Source organism: Bubalus bubalis, chromosome 17 (assembly GCF_019923935.1).
Source record: "Bubalus bubalis isolate 160015118507 breed Murrah chromosome 17, NDDB_SH_1, whole genome shotgun sequence".
Taxonomy (NCBI): Eukaryota; Metazoa; Chordata; class Mammalia; order Artiodactyla; family Bovidae; genus Bubalus; species Bubalus bubalis.
The window spans coordinates 70,334,834-70,358,000 of NC_059173.1; the positions used below are offsets into that span (position 1 = coordinate 70,334,834).

General features: G+C 38.7%; 1 protein-coding gene across 5 annotated transcripts in view; it reads right to left on the reverse strand.

Annotated features, from left to right (window-relative positions):
* Positions 1 to 1,027: 1,027 nt before the first annotated feature.
* MAP9 (microtubule associated protein 9) overlaps positions 1,028 to 23,167 on the reverse strand; it is a 48,440-nt gene continuing 26,300 nt past the window's right edge. For 3 of the 5 annotated variants that reach the window (XM_044930589.2, XM_044930587.2, XM_044930588.2), the window contains exons 11-14: positions 22,170 to 22,331; positions 21,905 to 22,050; positions 21,596 to 21,728; positions 19,194 to 20,688 (exon numbers count right to left, since the gene is read on the reverse strand). In XM_044930589.2, coding sequence (XP_044786524.2) covers positions 20,521 to 20,688; positions 21,596 to 21,728; positions 21,905 to 22,050; positions 22,170 to 22,331 — 609 coding nt within the window. In that variant the 3' untranslated portion in view covers positions 19,194 to 20,520. Of the gene's footprint in view, positions 1,292 to 19,193; positions 20,689 to 21,595; positions 21,729 to 21,904; positions 22,051 to 22,169; positions 22,332 to 23,167 lie in introns of those variants that run through there. The other 2 variants (XM_025268225.3, XM_025268226.3) reach the window with 1 other exon arrangement.

A 23,167-nucleotide genomic window follows, 5' to 3' on the forward strand; every position in this document is an offset into this window, starting at 1 on the left:
GAATTATCAGGACATGATAAAGGGTTATATATTTCAATGGTTAAAAGCAATCTGATTATTAGCTCTTCATTTTTGGCAATTTACCAGATGGCACAGTACTAATCTGCCTGCCAATGCAGGAGACACAAGAGATGTGGGTTTGATTCCTGGGTCAGGAAGATCCCCTAGAGAAGGAAATGACAACCCACTCCAGTACTCTTGCCTGGAAAATCCCATGGACAGAGGAACCTGGCGGGATACAGCCCATGGGGTTGACAAAGGTCAGTCAGATGCAACTGAGCACGCAAGCACACACACACATCTAGAGATAAAAATACCTTCACTGCTTTCACTGATTAAACTCCAAAGCATCTTTTTCATTGTCAGCAGAAATGATCAGCATTAATTAAAACAGACTCTTCTAACAATAAATAACTGAATGAATAGTTTTAAAGTTAGTTTGGCTAAAATTGTTGAACTGATAAATAACTAAATAAGGCAAGAATCAGTTCAGTTCAGTTCAGTTACTCAGTCAGAGTCTCTGACTCTTTGCCACCCCATGGACTGCAGTACGCCAGGCCTGTTTGTCCATCACCAACTCCCGGAGTTTACTCAAACTCATGTCCATTGAGTTGGTGATGTCATCCAACCATCTCATCCTCTGTGGTCCCCTTCTCTTCCTGCCTTCAATCTTTCCAAGCATCCAGGTCTTTCCAAATGAGTCAGTTTTTTGCATCAGGTGGCCAAAGTATTGGAGTTTCAGCTTCAGCATCAGTCATTCCAATGAATATTCAGGACTGATTTCCTTTAGGATGGACTGGTTGGATCTCCTTGCAGTCCAAGGGACTCTCAAGAGTCTTCTCCAATACCACAGTTCGAAAGCAATTCTTTGGTGCTCAGCTTTCTTTATAGTCTGACTCTCACATCCATACATGACTACTGGAAAAACCACAACTTAGACTAGACAGACCTTTGTTGACAAAGTAATGTCTCTACTTTTTAATATGCTGTCTAGGTTGGTCATAGCTTTTCTTCCAAGGAGCAAGTGTCTTTTAATTTCATGGCTGCAGTCACCATCTGCAGTGATTTTGGAGCCCCCCAAAATAAAGTCTGTCACTGTTTCCATCGTTTTCCCATCTATTTGCCATGAAGTGATGGGGCCAGATGCCATGATTAGTTTTCAGAATTATCAAAACACTTTTGAGAACACAATTCTACTTGGAGGGCTCCATGGAGGAAGCGTCTCATTTTCAAGAAAGGGATGGCGTTTCTTTTGTTTTCGTTCAATTCTTTCCTTCCTTTCTATTTTTTCCTAAAGAGAAAAGAAAAAAATATAAATTTATATACAAATATGACCATTATTTTAAACTCGAGTTGCTTGCTCAAGAACAAAATAATCATTATAAGGTATTTAAATGTCATTTGTTAGCTTTGTTAAGTCGTGTCTGATTCTTTTCAACCCCATGAACTGCAGCATGCCAGGTTTCCCTGTCCTTCAGTATCTTCTGGAGTTTGCTCAAACTCATGTCCATTGAGTTGGTGATGCTATCTAACCATCTCATCCTATGCAGCCCTCTTCTTTCCTTGCCCTCAGTCTTTCCCAGCATCAGGGTCTTTTCCAATAAATTGGCTCTTTGAATCAGGTAGTCAAAGTACTGGAGCTTCAGCTTCAGCATCAATCCTTCTAATAAATATTCAGGGATGATTTCCTTTAGGATTTGATCTTCTTGCTGTTCAAGGGACTCTGAAAAGTCTTCTCTGGCACCACAATTTGAAAGCATCAATTGCTCAGTGTTCAGTCTTTTTTATGGTCCAACTCTCACATCCATACATGACTACTGGAAAAATCATAGCTTTGACTATTTGGACCTTGGTTGGCAAAGTGATGTCTCTATTTTTTAATATGCTGTCTAGGTTTGCTATAGAGAAGGCAATGGCACTCCACTCCAGTACTCTTGCCTGGAAAATCCCATGGGTGGAGGAGCCTGGTAGGCTGCAGTCCATGGGTCACTAAGAGTCGGACACAACTGAGGGACTTCACTTTCATTTTTCACTTTCATGCATTGGAGAAGGAAATGGCAACCCACTCCAGTGTTCTTGCCTGGAGAATCCCAGGGACGGGGGAGCCTGGTGGGATGCTGTCTATGGGGTCACACAGAGTTGGACATGACTGAAGTGACTTAGCTTAGCTTAGCCATAGATTTTCTTCCAAGGAGCAAGCGTCTTTTAATTTCATGATTGCAGTCACTATCCAGTGACTTTGAAGTCCATGAAAACAAAGTCTGTTACTGGTTCCACTTTCTCCCCATCTATTTGCCATGAAGTGATGGGACCAGATGCCATGATTTTAGTTTTTTGAATGTTGAGTTTTAAGCCAGCCTTTTCACTCTCCTCTTTCACCCTCATCAAGAGACTCTTTAGTTCCTCTTTGCTTTCTGCCATTAGAGTGGTATCATCTGCATATCTAAGGTTGTTGATGTTTCTCCCAGTAATCTTGATTCCAGCTTGTGAGTCATCAGCCTGGCATTTCTCATGATGACCTCTGCATAGAAGTACAATAGGTGGGTGACAATATATAGCCTTGATGTACTCCATTCCCAATTTTGAGTTCGTTGTTCCATGTCTGGTTCTAACTGTTGCTTCTTGATCTGCATACAGATTTCTCAGGAGACAGGTAAGGTGGTCTGGTATTCCCATCCCTTGAAGAATTTTCCACAGTTTGTAGTGATCCACATAGTCAAAGGATTTAGCAGAGTCAATGAAACAGAAGTAAATGTTTTTCTCAGTTCAGTTTAGTTGCTCATTCATGTCTGACTTTTTGCAACCCCATGCCAGGCTTCCCTTTCCATCACCAACTTCTGGAGCTTGCCCAAATTCATGCCCATCCAGTCAGTGATACCATCCAACCATCTCATCCTCTGTCATCCCCTTCTCCTCCTGCCTTCCATCTTTCTCAGAGTGAAGGTCGTTTCCAATGAGTCAGTCCTTCACATCAGGTGGCCAAAGTACTGGAGCTTCAGCTTAAGCATCTGTCCTTCCAGTGACTATTCAGGACTGATTTCCTTTAGGATTGACTGATTTGATTTCCTTGCAGTCCAAGGGACTCTCAAGAGTTTTCTCCAACACAGTTCAAAAGCATTAATTTTTTGGCACTCAGCTTTCTTTATAGTCCAACTCACATCCATACATGACTACTGGAAAAACCATAGCTTTGACTATACATACCTTTATCTGCAAAATAATGTCTCTGCTTTTTAATATGCTGTCTATTAGGTCATAGCTTTTCTTCCAAGGAACAAGCATCTTTTAATTTCATGGCTGCAGTCACCATCTGCAGTGATTTTGGAGACCAAGAAAATAAAGTTTCTCAGTGTTTCCATTGTTTACCCATGTATTTGCCATGAAGTGATGGGACAAGATGCCATGATCTTAGTTTTTTGAATGTTGAACTTTAAGCCAACTTTTGCACTCTCCTCTTTCACTTTCATCAGCACACTGTTTAGTTCTTCGTTTTTAGCCATAAGGATGGTATCATCTGCATATCATGTATTTCTGGAAATCCCTTAATTGGTTAGAAAGCAATAGCAGCTAGGGAATGTTGCTGATTTATAAGTATACTATCAACAGGTATTAGCACACTACTTAATTTTTTAAAATATTAAAAGTGATAATATTTTAAAAGAATTATGTAAAATAGGAAGAAAAAGACCTGTAATTCCATAATTCAAAGAGAATAATTGTCAGAAGTTAGTGATGACTTTTGGAAAACAGGGTCTCACAAATAAATTACTAGATGCAAAGGTTGAGTATGTGATGGCAGCAGAAGATACTTCAGTGTTTACCAATATTTGAATATTGAGGCTCATATTTCTTTGCTTATTATTGAGCTTGAGCATCTTTTCACTTGTTTAGTCTTCTTGTGAATTTTTTGCACAATTATTTGCTCACCTAATTGCATGGGTATCAGTGTTTACAATTTTTAGCAATTTGCATATTTTCGTGTAATGCATATTATCCTTGTAGCATTTTCTCTACATTATTTTTAGTCCTTAATTAAAAAAAATTAATATTTAAACCATAGACAACTTTAAAGAGTAATACAGATAAAATCTGTACACTCACTGCCTGCCTTTTGAAATAAAACATGATCAATGCTTGCGCAGCCCTTGTATCCATTCTCTCAGTGCACTTGCTTTTTCTCTACCCTCCAGACCCAACCATTACTCTGAATGTAGTGCTACAGTTGCAGCACACCTCTTAATACCTTTATCATGCGTGCATTCATCCCAAATCACAAGTCTTTGGCAGATTTTAAAAATTTATGCAAAAAGGTGTTACTGTTGGACTCTCAAGAGTCTTCTCCAGCAACACAATTTGAAAGCATCAATTTTAAATCAATGCTAAATGGCATCAAGCTATATATTCTTTGGCAACTGTCTTCTTTATCATTATATCTCTAAGATAAATCTATATAGAGTCATAGTTCTAATTCAGTAGGGCACAGAATCCTAGTATATCAACATATCACAATTTACAACACACCTATTTTGGTCTTGAAGACATGATGTTCTAACGTTTTCTTCCCACACAAAGACAATGCTGCTGTAAATGTCTGATTTCTTGTGCTTATAAGTCAAGAATCTCCATATACATGCCTAGGAATGAAACTGCCAATTTGTAGGGTATGAATATGTACGGATTTGCTGGATGACAACGATTTATTTTCCCAAGTTGTAGGAAATTATTGTCCAACAACCTATCAATCAGCAGTCAATTCAGTTGCTCATTCGTGTCCAACTCTTTGCAACCCCATGAACTGCAGCACGCCAGGCCTCTCTGTCCATCAGCAACACCAGGAGCCCACCCAAACTGATGTCCATTGAGTTGGTGATGCCATCTAACCATCTCATCCTCTGGGTTCCCCTTCTCCTCCTGCCTTCAATCTTTCCCAATGTCAGGATCTTTTCAAAAGAGTCAGCTCTGTGCATAAGGTGGCCAAAATAGTGGAGTTTTAGCTTCAACATCAGTCCTTCCAATGAACACCAAGGACTGATTTCTTTTACGATGGACTGGTTGGATCTCCTTGCAGTCCAAGGGACTCGCAAGAGTCTTCTCCAACACCACAGTTCAAAAGCATCAATTCTTCAGCACTCAGCTTTCTTTATAGTCCAACTCTCACAACCATATATGACTACTGGAAAAACCATAGCATTGACTAGATGGACCTTTGTGGACAAAGTAATGTCTCTGCTTTTTAATATGCTGTCTAGTTTGCCCATAACTTTCCTTCCAAGGAGTAAGTGTCTTTTACTTTCATGGCTGCAATCACCATCTGCAGTGATTTTGGAGCCCCCCCAAATAAAGTCAGACATTGTTTCCACTGTTTCCCCATCTACATGCCATGAAGTGATGGGACCAGATGCCATGATCTTAGTTTTCTGAATGTTGAGCTTTAAGCCAATTTTTTCACTCTCCTCATTCACTTTCATCAAGAGGCTTTTTAGTTCCTCTTCACTTTCTGACATAAGGGTGGCGTCACCTGCATATCTGAGGTTATTGATATCTCTCCTGGCAATCTTGATTCCAGCTTATGCTTCCTCCAGGCATTTCTCATGATGTACTCTGCAAAGAAGTTAAATAAGCAGGGTGACAGTATAGAGCTTTGATGTACTCCTTTTCCTATTTAGAACCAGTCTGTTGTTCCATGTCCAGTTCTAACCGTTGCTTCTTGACCTGCATAAAGTTTTCTCAAGAGGCAGGTCAGGTGGTCTGGTATTCCCATCTCTTTCAAAATTTTCCATAGTTTATTGTGACCACACAGTCAAAGGCTTTGGCATAGTCAATAAAGCAAAATAGATGTTTCTCTGGAACTCTCTTGTTTTTTTGACGATCCAGCAAATGTTGGCAATTTGATTTCTGGTTCCTCTGCCTTTTCTAAAACCAACTTGAATATCTGGAAGTTCATGATTCACGTATTGCTGAAGTCTGCCCTGGAGAATTTTGAGCATTATTTTACTAGAGTGTGAGATGAGTGCAATTGTGCAGTAGTTTGAGCATTCTTTGGCATTGCCTTTCTTCAGAATTGGAATGAAAACTGACCTTTTTCCAGTCCTGTGGTCACTGCTGAGTTTTCCAAATTTGCTAACACACTGAGTGCAGCACTTTCACAGCATCATCTTTTAAGATCTGAAATAGCTCAACTGGAATTCCATCACCTCCACTAGCTTTGTTTGTAGTGATACTTCCTAAGGCCCAATTGACTTCACATTCCAGGATGTCTGGCTCTAGGTGATCACACCATTGTGATTATCAGGGTTGTGAAGATCTTTTTTGTACAGTTCTTCTCTGTATTCTTGCCACCTCTTCTTAATATCTTCTGCTTCTGTTAGGTCCATACCATTTCTGTCCTTTATTGAGCCCATCTTTGCATAAAACGTTCCCTTGGTATCTCTAATTTTCTTGAAGAGATCTCTAGTCTTTCCCATTCTGTTGTTTTCCTCTATTTCTTTGCATTGATCGCTAAGGAAGGCTTTCTTATCTCTTCTTGCTATTCTTTGGAACTCTGCATTCAGATGCTTATATCTTTCCTTTTCTCCTTTGCTTTTCGCTTCTCTTCTTTTCACAGCTATTTGTAAGGCCTCCTCAGACAGCCATTTTGCTTTTTGCATTTCTTTTTCTTGGGGATAGTCTTGATCCCTGTTTCCTGTACAATGTCACAAACCTCCGTCCATAGTTCATCAGGCACTGTGTCTATCAGATCTATTCCCTTAAATCTATTTCTCACTTCCACTGTATAACCATAAGGGATTTGATTTAGGTCATACCCGAATGGTCTAGTGGTTTTCCCATTTTCTTCAATTTAAGTCTGAATTTGGTATTCATGATCTGAGCCACAGTCAGCTCCCGACCAGAGCTCTTTTTTTTGCTGACTGTATAGAGCTTCTCCATCTTTGCCTGCAAAGAATATAATTAATCTGATTTTGGTGTTGATCATCTGGTGATTTCCATATGTAGTCTTCTCTTGTGTTGTTGGAGGAGGGTGTTTGCTATGACCAGTGCATTCTCTTGGCAAAACTCTATTAGTCTTTGCCATGTTTCATTCTGTACTCCAAGGCCAAATTTGCCTGTTACTCCAGGTGTTTCTTGACTTCCTACTTTTGCATTCCAGTCCCCTATAGCGAAAAGGACATCTTTTTTGGGTGTTAGTTCTAAAACGTCTTGTAGGTCTTCATAGAACCATTCAACTTCAGCTTCTTCAGCATTACTGGTTGAGGCATAGACTTGGATTACCATGATACTGAACGGTTTGCCTTGGAAATGAACAGAGATCATTCTGTTGTTTTTGAGATTGCATCCAAGTACTGCATTTCAGACTCTTTTGTTGACTATGATGGCTACTCCATTTCTTCTCAGGGATTTTTTCCCACAGTAGTAGATATAGGGTCATCTGAGTTAAATTCACCCATTCCAGTGCATTTTAGTTTGCTGATTCTTAGAATGTTGACGTTCACTCTTGCCATCTCCTGTTTGACCACTTCTAATTTGCCTTGAATCATGAACCTAACATTCCAGTTTCCTATGCCATATTGCTCTTTACAGCATTGGACATTGCTTCTATCACCAGTCACATCCACAACTGGGTACTGTTTTTACTTTGGCTCCATTCCTTCATTCTTTCTGGGAGATATTTCTCCACTAATCTCCAGTAGCATATTGGGCACCTACTGACATGGGGAGTTCATCTTTCAGTGTCCTTTCTTTTTGTCTTTTCATACTATTCATGGGGTTTTCAAGGCAAGAATATTGAAGTGGTTTGCAATTCCCTTCTCCAGTGGACCACATTCTGTCAGACTTCTCCACCATGACCCATACATCTTGGGTGGCCCCACATGGCATGGCTTAGTTTCACTGAGTTAGACAAGCTGTGGTAAGTGTGATCAGATTGGCTAGTTGTCTGTGATTGTGGTTTCAGTCTGTCTGCCCTCTGATGTCCTCTCTCAACACCTACCGTCTTACTTGGGTTTCTCTTACCTTGGACATGGGGTATCTCTTCACGGCTGTTCCAGCAAAGCACAGCCACTGCCCCTGACGTATACTTACTTTTTATTTTGTATTATTATGTATCCTATTGTTTGGAATTTTACTGTTGTTTTTTAGTCAGTAAGTCGTGTCCAACTCCTTGCAAACCTCATGGACTGTAGCCTGCCATGCTACATGTCCATGGGACTTCTCAGGCAAAAATAAAGGACTGTTTTGCTATTTCTTTCTCCAGGGGATCTTGCCGACCCAGAGATTGAACGCGCATTCTCTGAACTGTAGGCAGATTCTTTACCACTGAGCCACTGGGGAAGCCAGCTTAATGCTTAAGTCTTTTGAAGTATGTATTACAATAAAGAATTGTTTGAAGTGACTTTATGTCCAAATGTCATGAATAATCCCAATTGTTACTGCCTCACATCCATTAATTTGTGTTACTTTATTATATAGTACATCCTTACAGGTAACAGGTTCTGAGGAGTCCATGGTCTATTATTCTCCTTGTTGCTGCTGTTGTTCAGTTGCTTAGTCATTTCTGATTCTTTGCGACCCCATGGACTGCAGCACGCCAGGCTTCCCTGTCCTTCGCCATCTCCCAGAGTTTGCTCAACCTCATGTCCATTGAGTAGTAGATGCCATCCAACCATTTCATCCTCTGTCGTCCCTTTCTCCTCCCGCCTTCAATCTTTCCCAGCATCAGGGTCTTTTCCAATGAGTCAGCTCTTCGCACATCAGCTGGCCAAAGTACTGGAGCTTCAGCTTCAGCATCAATCCTTCTAAAGAAATTTCAGGATTGATTTCCTTTAGGATTGACTGGTTGCATCTCTTCACAGACTAAGGGACTCTCTAGAGTCTCCACCAAAACCACAGTTCAAATGCATCAATTCTTCACCACTCAGTCTTCTTTATGGTCCAACTCTCACATTTGTACATGTACATTTGGAAAAAACATAGCTTTGACTATACGGATCTTTGTTGGCAAAATGATGTTTCTGCTTTTTAATATGCTCTCTAGGTTTGTCATAACTTTTCTTTCAAGGAGCAACCATCTTTTAATTTCTTGGCTACTGTATGCTCTTTCATTCTGTTAAGCACCAAGACTTTACCATGGTCAAGTAGTATACAAGAAGCCATGCATGCCCATCACAAGCACGGAAATTGAAACTGTAATCAAAAATCTTCCAGCAAACAAAAGCCCAGGTCCAGACGGCTTCACAGCTGAATTCTACCAAAAATTTAGAGAAGAGCTAACACCTATCCTATTCAAACTCTTTCAGAAAATTGCAGAGGATGGTAAACTTCCAAACTCATTCTATGAGGCCACCATCACCCTAATACCAAAACCTGACAAAGATCCCACAAAAAAAGAAAACTACAGGCCAATATCACTGATGAACATAGATGCAAAAATCCTTAACAAAATTCTAGCAATCAGAATCCAACAACACATTAAAAAGATCATACACCATGACCAAGTGGGCTTTATCCCAGGGATGCAAGGATTCTTCAATATCCACAAATCAATCAATGTAATACACCACATTAACAAATTGAAAAATAAAAAACCATATGATTATCTCAATAGATGCAGAGAAAGCCTTTGACAAAATTCAACATCCATTTATGATTAAAAACTCTCCAGAAAGCAGGAATAGAAGGAACATACCTCAACATAATAAAAGCTATATATGACAAACCCACAGCAAACATTATCCTCAATGGTGAAAAATTGAAAGCATTTCCTCTAAAGTCAGGAACAAGACAAGGGTGCCCACTTTCACCATTACTATTCAACATAGTTTTGGAAGTTTTGGCCACAGCAATCAGAGCAGAAAAAGAAATAAAAGGAATCCAAAGTGGAAAAGAAGAAGTAAAGCTCTCACTATTTGCAGATGACATGATCCTCTACATAGAAAACCCTAAAGACTCCACCAGAAAATTACTAGAACTAATCAATGACTATAGTGAAGTTGCAGGATATAAAATCAACACACAGAAATCCCTTGCATTCCTATACACTAATAATGAGAAAACAGAAAGAGAAATTAGGGAAACAATTCCATTCACCATTGCAACGGAAAGAATAAAATACTTAGGAATATATCTACTTAAAGAAACTAAAGACCTATATATAGAAAACTATAAAACACTGGTGAAAGAAATCAAAGAGGACACTAACAGATGGAGAAATATACCATGTTCATGGATTGGAAGAATCAATATAGTGAAAATGAGTATACTACTCAAAGCAATTTATAGATTCAATGCAATCCCTATCAAGCTACCAACAGTATTCTTCACAGAGCTAGAACAAATAATTTCACAATTTGTATGGAAATACAAAAAACCTCGAATAGCCAAAGCAATCTTGAGAAACAACAATGGAACTGGAGGAATCAACCTACCTGACTTCAGGCTCTACTACAAAGCCACAGTTATCAAGACAGTATGGTACTGGCACAAAGACAGAAATATAGATCAATGGAACAAAATAGAAAGCCCAGAGATAAATCCACGCACATATGGACACCTTATCTTTGACAAAGGAGGCAAGAATATACAATGGATTAAAGACAATCTCTTTAACAAGTGGTGCTGGGAAATCTGGTCAACCACTTGTAAAAGAATGAAACTAGAACACTTTCTAACACCATACACAAAAATAAACTCAAAATGGATTAAAGATCTAAATGTAAGAGCAGAAACTATAAAACTCCTAGAGGAGAACATAGGCAAAACACTCTCTGACATACATCACAGCAGGATCCTCTATGACCCACCTCCCAGAATATTGGAAATAAAAGCAAAAATAAACAAATGGGACCTAATTAACGTTAAAAGCTTCTGCACATCAAAGGAAACTATTAGCAAGGTGAAAAGACAGCCTTCAGAATGGGAGAAGATAGTAGCAAATGAAGCAACTAACAAACAACTAATCTCGAGAATATACAAGCAACTCCTACAACTCAACTCCAGAAAAATAAATGACCCAATCAAAAAATGGGCCAAAGAACTAAATAGACATTTCTCCAAAGAAGACATACAGATGGCTAACAAACACATGAAAAGATGCTCAACATCACTCATTATCAGAGAAATGCAAATCAAAACCACTATGAGGTACCATTTCACGCCAGTCAGAATGGCTGCGATCCAAAAGTCTACAAATAATAAATGCTGGAGAGGGTGTGGAGAAAAGGGAACCTGTTACACTGTTGGTGGGAATGCAAACTAGTACAGCCACTATGGAGAACAGTGTGGAGATTCCTTAAAAAACTGGACATAGAACTGCCTTATGATCCAGCAATCCCACTGTTGGGCATACACACTGAGGAAACCAGAATTGAAAGAGACACGTGTACCCCAATGTTCATCGCAGCACTGTTTATAATAGCCAGGACATGGAAGCAACCTAGATGCCCATCAGCAGATGAATGGATAAGAAAGCTATGGTACATATACACAATGGAGTATTACTCAGCCATTAAAAAGAATACATTTGAATCAGTTCTAATGAGGTGGATGAAACTGGAGCCTATTATACAGAGTGAAGTAAGCCAGAAAGAAAAACACCAATACAGTATACTAATGCATATATATGGAATTTAGAAAGATGGTAACAATAACCCTGTATACGAGACAGCAAAAGAGACACTGATGTATAGAACAGTCTTATGGACTCTGTGGGAGAGGGAGAGGGTGTGAAGATTTGGGAGAATGGCATTGAAACATGTAAAATATCATGTATGAAACGAGTTGCCAGTCCAGGTTCGATGCATGATACTGGATGCTTGGGGCTGGTGCACTGGGACGACCCAGAGGGATGGTATGGGAAGGGAGGAGGGAGGAGGGTTCAGGATGGGGAACACATGTATACCTGTGGCGGATTCATTTTGATATTTGGCAAAACTAATACAATTATGTAAAGTTTAAAAATAAAATAAAATTAAAAAAAAAAGATTCAAATGTCCAGTTTTCAACAACAACAACAACAACAACAAAAAAGAAGAAGCCATGCATGAAGTGATTATAAAATCGAAACACATAAATTACTGTCCCTGTCCCTTAGGGAACTTTCAAAGTAGATGGTTAATAAACAAGTATGTAAACAACAGATAATTCCAAATTGTGTGAAATTTTATGAAATATATAAATAAGCTGTTATGACTGATAAAAAAAAATAAAAGGAAATTCTTACTTTCAAAGAAAAGTGGATTCAGGCATTCACTTTCAGTGAGATGTGATGGGTAAGAGGAGACACTGGTGATGTGCACTGAGGAGAGGCATCTGCGTGAGACTCTCACACAAGGAGAAGATGGGTAAATAGAGTGCCAGTGTGAACACAGCCTGGCAGGGACGGGAGAGGGTCCACGATGAGAATGACACGGTGAATGTGTAAGATCTTCTATCTACTGTGGCAGGTCATTGTAATATTTAGAACACAAGTTAAAAAAAAAAATTAATAAGAGCTGTCAACTGGTGATTTGGAGAAGGAAGACAGAGAGTTGAGAGGTAAACGGGGGACCAGGGCAACAGAGGAGGAGACAGCTATAAACAGAAGGAGAAATCGAGTATGCAGAATGCCCAGAGGTCTAGGATATGGGGCAGAAAAGAATACATCCTATAGGTTAAATGGTCTGGCAAAATCATAACTCTCAAAATGGAGTTCTGGGAAAGGGTTAAGATTGGAGTTTATTAAGGATGGAAAGAATATGAAGAACTAAGGAAGTATAAACAAACTTTCCAGAAGTTTAGCTATAAAAAAGAGTAATGAAATATGGAATTGTAGCTGGAGAGAAATGAAGAATTAAAAGTTTATTTTTATTTAGATTATATATACTGAGACTTGATGGGAATAATCCAGGAAGGTACAAGAATGTGGATTCATAGGTGAGTGAAATGGTAAGTTCATTGTGTGATTGGTATAATCCTGTTTCACATTATTTTGAAAATTTATCTTCCATAGTCTCACATTTTTATTATATCAGGTGAATTTTAGAACCATTTGGTTTCCCTGCTATACTCTCTTCCAAGAAATGACTGTGTATTTGAGAATTAATATAAAATCCAAACAGTGATATAGGAATAGCTGAAATGTTAATAGCATTTGGTATTTTCATCCTGCAGCCTTGACTGTCTGTTTCTTTAAGTCTATGCTAAAACTATAAAGCAGTTTCCTTGTATTCCAAAGAGCAGTGGTATCAGGGAACCCTTTGACAATCTCTGCTGAATGGCTTGGGAGGAGTGGCAGTTTGGTAAATTATTAGTTGTGTATGCTTCTTTGCAGCCATGAAACTAAAAGATGCTTACTCCATGAAAGGAAAGTTATACCCAAGCTAGATAGCATATTAAAAAGCAGAGACATTACTTTGCAACAAAGGTCCGTCTAGTCTAGGCTATGGTTTTTCCAGTGGTCATGTATGGATGTGAGAGTTGGACTGTGAAGAAAGCTGAGCGCCGAAGAATTGATGCTTTTGAACTGTGGTGTTGCAGAAGACTCTTGCGAGTCCCTTGGACTGGAAGAAGATCCAACCAGTCCATTCTGAAGGAGATCAGTCTTGGATGTTCATTGAAGGAGTGATGCTGAAGCTGAAACTCCAATATTCTGGCCACCTCACACAAAGAGTTGATTCATTGGAAAAGACCCTGATTTTGGGAAGGATTGGGGGCAGGAGGAGAAGAGGACGAGAGTGGATGAGATGGCTGGATGGCATCACTGACTCGCTGGATATGAGTTTGGGTGAATTCCGGGAGTTGGTGATGGACAGGGAGGCCTGGTGTGCTGTGATTCATGGGGTCGCAGTCAGACACAACTGAGCAACTGAACTGAACTGAACTGATGCTTCTTTTATCAGTACATAAAAGGAATTGAAAATGTCACAAGAAGAATATGTTAATACAAAGGTCCATTAGCATGCAATTATTCACATACAACAAAAGAAGTGAAAAAAAGTGAGACTTATTTTTGTCTTAACATTTTGCTCTTCCTCATCAGAATGTTTGCATCCTTGCTACTCCTAGTAAAGAATCTCCTTTCAGAATACTAATTGAGAAAATAAAAGCTGTAATGGGACCACTGTCAATCATCTTAATACTTTAGAGAGTGGGAGGCCCACTTAGCTAGGTGAGGGAAAAACAGTGACCATGCTGTGTTCTTAGAAACTGACTAAACCAACCTCTTTATCCATTCCATTTAACATGGGGAGAAAGAGGAACTTGAAGCAACTTTGAGTTTACCAGCAGATGCTAAAAAGTCAGGGCAGGAAAAGGGCAATTAAGTACCAACTTTAATATCAATTAAGATAAACTGATGTTATCTTGAGTAATAATTAAAAGAGGCTTGTTAAAGTTCTGTCGTTGTTTGTTGGAGAATGACTCTTTTGCTTTATTATTTTATTAAAGGTAACGAACTCCAATACTTTGGCCACCTCATGCGAAGAGTTGACTCATGGGAAAAGACTCTGATGCTAGGAGGGACTGGGGGCAGGAGGAGAAGGGGACGACAGAGGATGAGATGGCTGGATGGCATCACTGACTCGATGGACGTGAGTTTGAGTTAACTCTGGGGGTTGGTGATGGCGTGTTGCAATTCAGGGGGTCAGAAAGAGTTGGACACGATTGAGTGACTGAACTGAACTGAACTGATGAATTAATATGGAATTCCCTGGTTTTTCAGCTGGTAAAGAATCCACAATGTGGGAGACCTGGGTTTGATCCCTAGGTTGGGAAGATCCCCTGCAGGAGGGCATGGCAACCTACTCCAGTATTCTTGCCAGGAGAATCTCCATGGACAGAGGAGCCTGGCTGGCTGCAGTCCATGTGGTCACAAAGAGTTGGGCATGACTGAGCAACTACTGACACACTAAGCACATGAATTAATATGGGAAACAGCATGAAGCATCTTACTTGATCTTTGACTACAATTTTCACCCAAAACAGTGAGCCATCAAATGCTCACTACACAAGCTAGGCTGTACATCAAAATTTTGATATGTTCAATTCAGTTCAGTTCAGTTGCTCAGTCATGTCTGACTCTTTGCGACCCCATGAATCACAGCACGCCAGGCCTCTCTGTCCATCACCAACATCTGGAGTTCACCCAAACTCATGTCCATCGAGTTGGTGATGCCATCCAGCCATCTCATCCTCTGTCGTCCCCTTCTCCTCCTGCCCCCAATCCCTCCCAGCATCAGAGTCTTTTCCAATGAGTCAACTCTTCTCATGAGGTGGCCAAAGTACTGGAGTTTCAGCTTCAGCATCATTCCCTCCAAAGAAATCCCAGGGCTGATCTCCTTCAGAATGGACTGGTTGGATCTCCTTGCAGTCCAAGGGACTCTCAAGAGTCTTCTCCAACACCACAGTTCAAAAGCACAAGAAGCGCTCAGCTTTCTTCACAGTCCAACTTTCACATCCATACATGACCACTGGAAAAACCATAGCCTTGACTAGACGGACCTTTGTTGGCAAAGTAATGTCTCTGCTTTTTAATATGCTATCTAGGTTGGTGATATGTTACTTTATAGGAAAATTGAAGTAATTAGCTCTTCTGTATAGGAGTAATTTCCCATTCTCTCTGCAAGCAAATTTCAATAAGAAATTGGTAAGATGGGAAATAGATCTATACATGTTGTACATGGACTTTTTTTTAGGTAGCACTATAATATAGGGATATCAGTTCAGTTCAGTAGCTCAGTCATGTCCGACTCTTTGCGACCCCATGAATCACAGCATGCCAGGCCTCCCTGTGCATCACAAACTCCTGGAGTTCACCCAGACTCACATCCATCGAGTCAGTGATGCCATCCAGCCATCTCATCCTCTGTCGTCCCCTTCTCCTCCTGCCCCCAATCCCTCCCAGCATCAGAGTCTTTTCCAGTGAGTCAACTCTTCACGTGAGGTGGCCAAAGTACTGGAGTTTCAGCTTTAGCATCAGTCCTTCCAAAGAAATCCCAGGGCTGCTCTCCTTCAGAATGGACTGGTTGGATCTCTCTCAAGAGTCTTCTGCAACACCACAGTTCAAAATTCTTCAAGAATTCATCAATTCTTCGGCGCTCAGCCTTCTTCACAGTCCAACTCTCACATCCATACATGACCACAGGAAAAACCATAGCCTTGACTAGACGAACATTTGTTGGCAAAGTGATGTCTCTGCTTTTGAATATGCTATCTAGGTTGGACATAACTTTCCTTCCAAGGAGTAAGCATCTTTTAATTTCATGGATGCAGTCACCATCTGCAGTGATTTTGGAGCCCAGAAAAATAAAGTCTGACACTGTTTCCCCATCTATTTCCCTGAAGTGATGGGACCGGATGCCATGATCTTCATTTTCTGAATGTTGAGCTTTAAGCCAACTTTTTCACTCTCCACTTTCACTTTCATCAAAAGGCTTTTGAGTTCCTCTTCACTTTCTGCCATAAGGGTGGTGTCATCTGCATATCTGAGGTTATTGATATTTCTCCCAGCAATCTTGATTCCAGCTTGTGTTTCTTCCAGTCCAGCGTTTCTCATGATGTAATCTACATAGAAGTTAAATAAGCAGGGTGACAATATACAGCCTTGACGTACTCCTTTTCCTATTTGGAACCAGTCTGTTGTTCCATGTCCAGTTCTAACTGTTGCTTCCTGACCTGCATACAGATTTCTCAAGAGGCAGGTCAGGTGGTCTGGTATTCCCATCTTTTTCAGAATTTTCCACAGTTTATTGTGATCCACACAGTCAAAGGCCTTGGCATAGTCAATAAAGCAGAAACAGATGTTTTTCTGGAACTCTCTTGCTTTTTCGATGATCCAGAGGATGTTGGCAATTTGATCTCTGGTTCCTCTGCCTTTTCTAAAACCAGCTTGAACATCAGGAAGTTCACAGTTCACATATTGCTGAAGCCTGGTTGGAGAATTTTGAGCATTATTTTACTAGCATGTGAGATGAGTGCAATTGTGCAGTAGTTTGAGCATTCTTTGGCATTGCCTTTCTTTGGGATTGGAATGAAAACGGACCTTTTCCAGTCCTGTGGCCACTGCTGAATTTTCCAAATTTGCTGGCATATTGAATGCAGCACGTTCACAGCATCATCTTTCACGATTTGAAATAGCTCCACTGGAATTCCATCACCTCCACTAGCTTTGTTCATAGTGATGCTTTCTAAGGCCCACTTGACTTCACATTCCAGGATGTCTGGCTCTAGGTGACTGATCACACCATCGTGATTATCTGGGTCATGAAGACCTTTTTTGTACAGTTCTTCTCTGTATTCTTGCCACCTCTTCTTAATATCTTCTGCTTCTGTTAGGTCCATACCGTTTCTGTCCTTTATCGAGCCCATCTTTGCATGAAATGTCCCCTTGGTATCTCTAATTTTTTTGAAGAGATCTCTAGTCTTTCCCATTCTGTTGTTTTCCTCTATTTCTTTGCACTGATCGCTGAAGAAGGCGTTCTTATCTCTTCTTGCTATTCTTTGGAACTCTGCATTCAGATGCTTATAACTTTACTTTTCTCCTTTGCTTTTCGCTTCTCTTTTCACAGCTATTTGTAAGGTCTCCCCAGACAGACATTTTGTTTTTTTGCATTTCTTTTCCATGGGGATGGTCTTGATCTGTCTCCTGTACGATGTCACGAACCTCATTCCATAGTTCATCAGGCACTCTATCAGACCTAGGCCCTTAAATCTATTTCTTACTTCCACTGTATTATCATAAGGGATTTGATTTACATCACACCTGAATGGTCTAGTGGCTTTCCCTACTTTCTTCAATTTCAATCTGAATTTGGTAATAAGGAGTTCATGCTCTGAGCCACAGTCAGCTCCTGGTCTTGTTTTTGTTGACTGTATAGAGCTTCTCCATCTTTGGCTGCAAAGAATATAATCAACCTGATTTTGGTGTTGACCATCTGGTGATGTCCATGTGTAGAGTCTTCACTTGTGTTCTTAGAAGAGGGTGTTTGCTATGACCAGTGCATTTTCTTGGCAAAACTCTATTAGTCTTTGCCCTGCTTCATTCTGTATTCCAAGGCCAAATTTGCCTGTTACTCCAGGTGTTTCTTGACTTCCTACTTTTGCATTCTAGTCCCCTATAGCGAAAAGGACATCTTTATTGGGTGTTAGTTCTAAAAGGTCTTGTAGGTCTTCATAGAACCATTCAACTTCAGCTTCTTCAGCATTACTGGTTGGGGATAGACTTGGATTACCATGATACTGAACGGTTTGCCTTGGAAACGAACAGAGATCATTCTGTCGTTTTTGAGATTGCATCCAAGTACTGCATTTCGGACTCTTTTGTTGACTATGATGGCTACTCCATTTCTTCTGAGGGATTCCTGCCCGCAGTAGTAGATATAATGGTCATCTGAGTTAAATTCACCCATTCCAGTCCATTTGAGTTCACTGATTCCTAGAATGTCGACATTCACTCTTGCCATCTCTTGTTTGGCCACTTCCAATTTGCCTTGATTCATGGACCTGACATTCCCGGTTCCTATGCAATATTGCCTTTTACAGCATCGGACCTTGCTTCTACCACCAGTCACATCCACAAATGGGTATTGTTTTTGCTTTGGCTCCATCCCTTCATTCTTTCTGGAGTTATTTCTCCACTGATCTCCAGTAGCATATTGGGCACCTACTGACCTGGGGAGTTCCTCTTTCAGTGTCCTATCATTTTGCCTTTTCATACTGTTCATTGGGTATTACAGGGATATATTGTACATCAAAACAAGTTATTTTGTCTTATGTCTTTGATGAGTTTTTCTTCTCCACAGGATTGATTAGAATGAGAAAGTGACTAAACATTATAATAAAACTTAACGTACCTAACTTAGTATTTTACATTAGTCACGTATGACTTAGTCATTTGGCAAATTCTATCCAATTTTTGAGACAATGTGAAAATAAAAGTGAAAAGTGAGACATTTATATTCAATCACTACTCTAAAGGGCTTCCCAGGTGGTGCTAGTGGTAAAGAACCTTCCTGATAATGCAGTAGAAGTAAGAGACACGAATTCGATCCCTGGGTTGGGAAAATCCCACTTTAGTATTCTTGAAGAATCCTGCAGACAAAGGAGCCTGTTAGGCTACAAGTCCAAAGTATCCAGCATGACTGAACGAATTGAGCACATATGCACTACTCTTAGAGATACTAGTAGAATTAGCATGCATCTCCTTAATATAAGAAAATTTTTAATTTTTCTCAGTACAAAGCTTAAATAATAAAGCATTAAAAGTTCAGTCTAAGAAAGTCATCATAGAACATTACTATTCTCATTCAAACCACTGAAACCATTTTGATTGCCTTATTTTATTACTATTTCTCTGCACAGATTTAGCATTATAGCAGTATTAGTCAACACATACATGAGAATAAATTCTGTTGGTATTTTTATTAGGATTACATTAAATTTGCAAATTACTTCAGGGAAAAATTGACATCTTTATAATATCATTATAATACCATTTCTATCCGAGGGTAGTTTTGTTCTAATTTCTCAAATATTCATTTGTGTATTTCAGGAGTATTCTAAAGTTTTCTTCATACTGGTCTTGTGCATTTCCTAAGTTTATTCCTAGGTATTTCATCTTTTATCCTAACTTTAAATAGCCTGCTTTGGGTCCTGTGTGCTTCTCTAGTTACTGATTCTAAACTTTATGTGAAGAAACCTAGAATATTCAGAAATACTTTGAATGAAGTTATGAAGGGAGATTAATACAAACATATGAAAATATATAAAGTTCTGATAAGGGGAAGAGTATAGCACTGGAATATTTCTAGTGAGACTGACCAATGAAACAGGAAGTCAAGAAACAGACCCAAAAATATGGGAATGATCTAATGTATCTCAAATCAGTGTTGTTTCATGAAAGATGCATTTGGAAAAAATAAAGATGGAATCATATTTTCCATCATACACCAAGACAAGTTCTAAGTAGAGCAAATGTTAAAATTTTAAGATATTAAAATCATAATGTTATTAGAAGAAAAATGGGAGCTTTGACTTCAGATTTTGGAGAAGGTCCTTTCAACTATTCCTAAAATTGAGAAGCCATAGAAAAAGACTAATAGATTTGATACCTGAAAATAAAATAAAATTCTTCAGTAAATAATATGAGCAAAGTTGACAATACAATGCAATGGGAAAAAAAATTTTGTAACTCATATCAGATATGATAGGCTAATTTCCCTAGTACATATAAAAGCTTCTAGAAATCAATAAGAAAAAGACCAACGAAGAAATGTTCAGTTTATGTTCAGTGTAAAATGGACTCTTTATAGGAAAAATAAATACAATTAATACTTATACAAATGAAAAATGCTCAACCTCAATCCTAACCAGAGAATACAAAAATGCAAAAATTTAAAAAATATGCAATGATGCAAAAAAAAAAAAATGTCTGAATGACATACTTTTAACTTGCTGATATACAAAATACATGAATTTTTTAATCAGAAACCCTATTGGACCCTAATCCCTGTGGAGAAATTTTGCACTTTTTGACTAATATAAACTATTCAATCAGGCTTCCCAGGGTGGCACTAGTGGTAAAGAACCTGCCTGACAATGCATGAGATGAAAGCGACATGGGTTCGATCCCTGAGTCATGAAGATCCCGTGGAGGAGGGCATGGCAACCCATTCCAGCATCCTTGCCTGGAGAATCCCATGGACAGAGGAGCCTGGTAGGCTACAGTTGATGGGGTCGCAAAGAGTCAGACATGCCAAAAGCAATTTAACATACAAAATACTTATTCATCTGAAATGTATTTACTTATTCAAAAATCAATTAATACATATTTATACTGATGTTTTAAGATAGAAAATGTTATTTCGCTTGCCCTCAATGAAAAGCAAGTATAAACGTAAGTATATTGAAAGAAACAAAAAATATAAAGTCATTTATTATCATTTCTCCCAATCTTCACACTTGCTTTCTTTCATTTAAAAACCACTTAAGTTAGTCTCCTTGAGGTCATCAGGAAGATCAAAAGGAAATAAAAAATGAAATAACTTTCTCATTAAATACTATTTCACTGTGTGTTGGGACCAAGTTCTACATAAACTAACCTGGTATAGCTTCAGTAATACACTTGTCAGCTTTTTACGATTTTAGATATGAGAATTATTGCAAAGGATAAATGGGCAACAATATCATCACTAAAGTTTTAAGCCTGAGTGCTTTAAGGAATAGTAGAATCATTAATGATTCCAAGGTAATCAAGCTCAGACGGTATTCTGCTTGCGATGTGGGAGACCAGGGTTTTATCCCTGGGCCAGAAAGATCCCATGGAGAAGGGAATAGCAACCCACCCCAGGATTCTTGCCTGGAAAACCCCATGGACAGAACAGCCTTGTGGGCTACAGTCCATTGAGTCACAAAGAGTCAGACATCACTGAGCATACACACAATCATTAATAGAAATGAGTAGATTGAAGAAATTATGATATATGTAGAAGGAGAGGATGAATTCAACAAGGCAACTTCCAGGCAGAAAGAGTCAGTAGGCATAAGACAAACAGAACTGGAATTAGGGACAGAAAAGTCACAAAAAGTACATTTAAGATACACAACTGCATTAACAAAGAACACCTACCAGCCATTTTTCATATTCCTCGAGAGCTTGTTTATCTTTTTCTTTTTTCTCAGCTCTTTTCAGTTCTTCTTTTCTTTTCTCATGTATTTTTACTTTTTCCTTTTCCTTGAAAAAAACTTCCTTTTTTTCATTCCTATGTAGGGTAGTATAAAACATTGGCAAGTTAAAGGAGAATATATAATAAAGATGCCCTAATGTGTCTCTGGAATAAGATTGAGTACATTAATAACATTCAAGTAAATGAATTTTAGAAAAACCTAAAGTGTTACTAATTTCAGATCTATCAAAACACTTGCTATTTTAGATTACCATTTTTCAACAGCAGTTAAGTTATCTTTTCTTTTCTCAGCAACAGTTTCCTCCTCTTTCTGTTTCTTTGCTCTTTCATATTCTTTCTCTTTTTTATTTTTCTCCTTAAGGTATTCCATCTTTTTTGCTTTCCATTTTTCAAAAGCCTGAAGAAGTTAAGAATTACCTTCTTATTGAATGTGAATATAATAAAATAGTAAAAGCACAGTTAATCACTAATTTTAAAATATTTAAAATTAAGAAAGATATTAAAGCTATTGCATACTTGCAGTGCTTCTCCTTTCCTCATAGCATTTTCTTCTTCAGTTTTCTTCTTGTTTTTTTCCTCAAGCCTTTTTTTTGCAGCTATTTTCTTTGCTTCCTTTTCTTTCATGGCTTTCCAGGCCTCAAATGATGCTAAGGCTTCTTCTCTCTTAGCAGCTCTTTTCTATTTTGGAAAAATAATAGTCATATGTGTATGAATAAATATAAATTTACAAATATAGATATACATATAAGTATGTGTCTTTATTTTCCTTAATGTTCATCAAGTTAGATTTCAAAGCAATCTATTTTAAATGATTTAGAAAAATTAATTTTTAAAAAATGTTATCTGAATTATTCACTATATTTTAAAATGCCCTTTTCTAAGCACTTCTCAGATACTGATGTACTACCATGCATGGAAAGGAACTTTTTTTGGGAAGTGTACTGAACAAATGTTTTCAGAGTAAACTGAAATTGGTTAATTGGTAGTGTAAAGTGCTCATAATGAAATATTGCATTAAAAGAAAAATATCAGGGAAGTTACAGGCCGGAGAGGTAATTTAAAAAAAAAATTTAAATTACTAATTTTACCTCTCTGGCCTGTAACTTCCCTAATATTTTCCTTTTAATGCAATATTTCATTATGAGCACTTTGCACTACCAATTAACCTATTTCAGTTTAAAATTACAGTCAAAGTAAGATAAATTGGCCAAGTCACATAGTAAGCCACAGGTCTTTGCTTTAACCCTGAGTTTTGACTGACATCAGATCATACAATTCTTATTGCATAAACATGTCCCAAATGTTGAAAACATGGGCCAGACTGGAAAATGTTATTACTTTGCTTACTTCAGTCTAATCCCATGATATTCTGTTTGCCTTATAATATTGCTTAGGATTAAATGCTATAAAGTCTTATTACAGAGAAAACATAATTTAGAAGGAGAAGTATAGCCACCCTCACTGAGCTGTGAAGACCAAATGAGGCGTCTGGCACTGACTGTGGCAGATCAAGC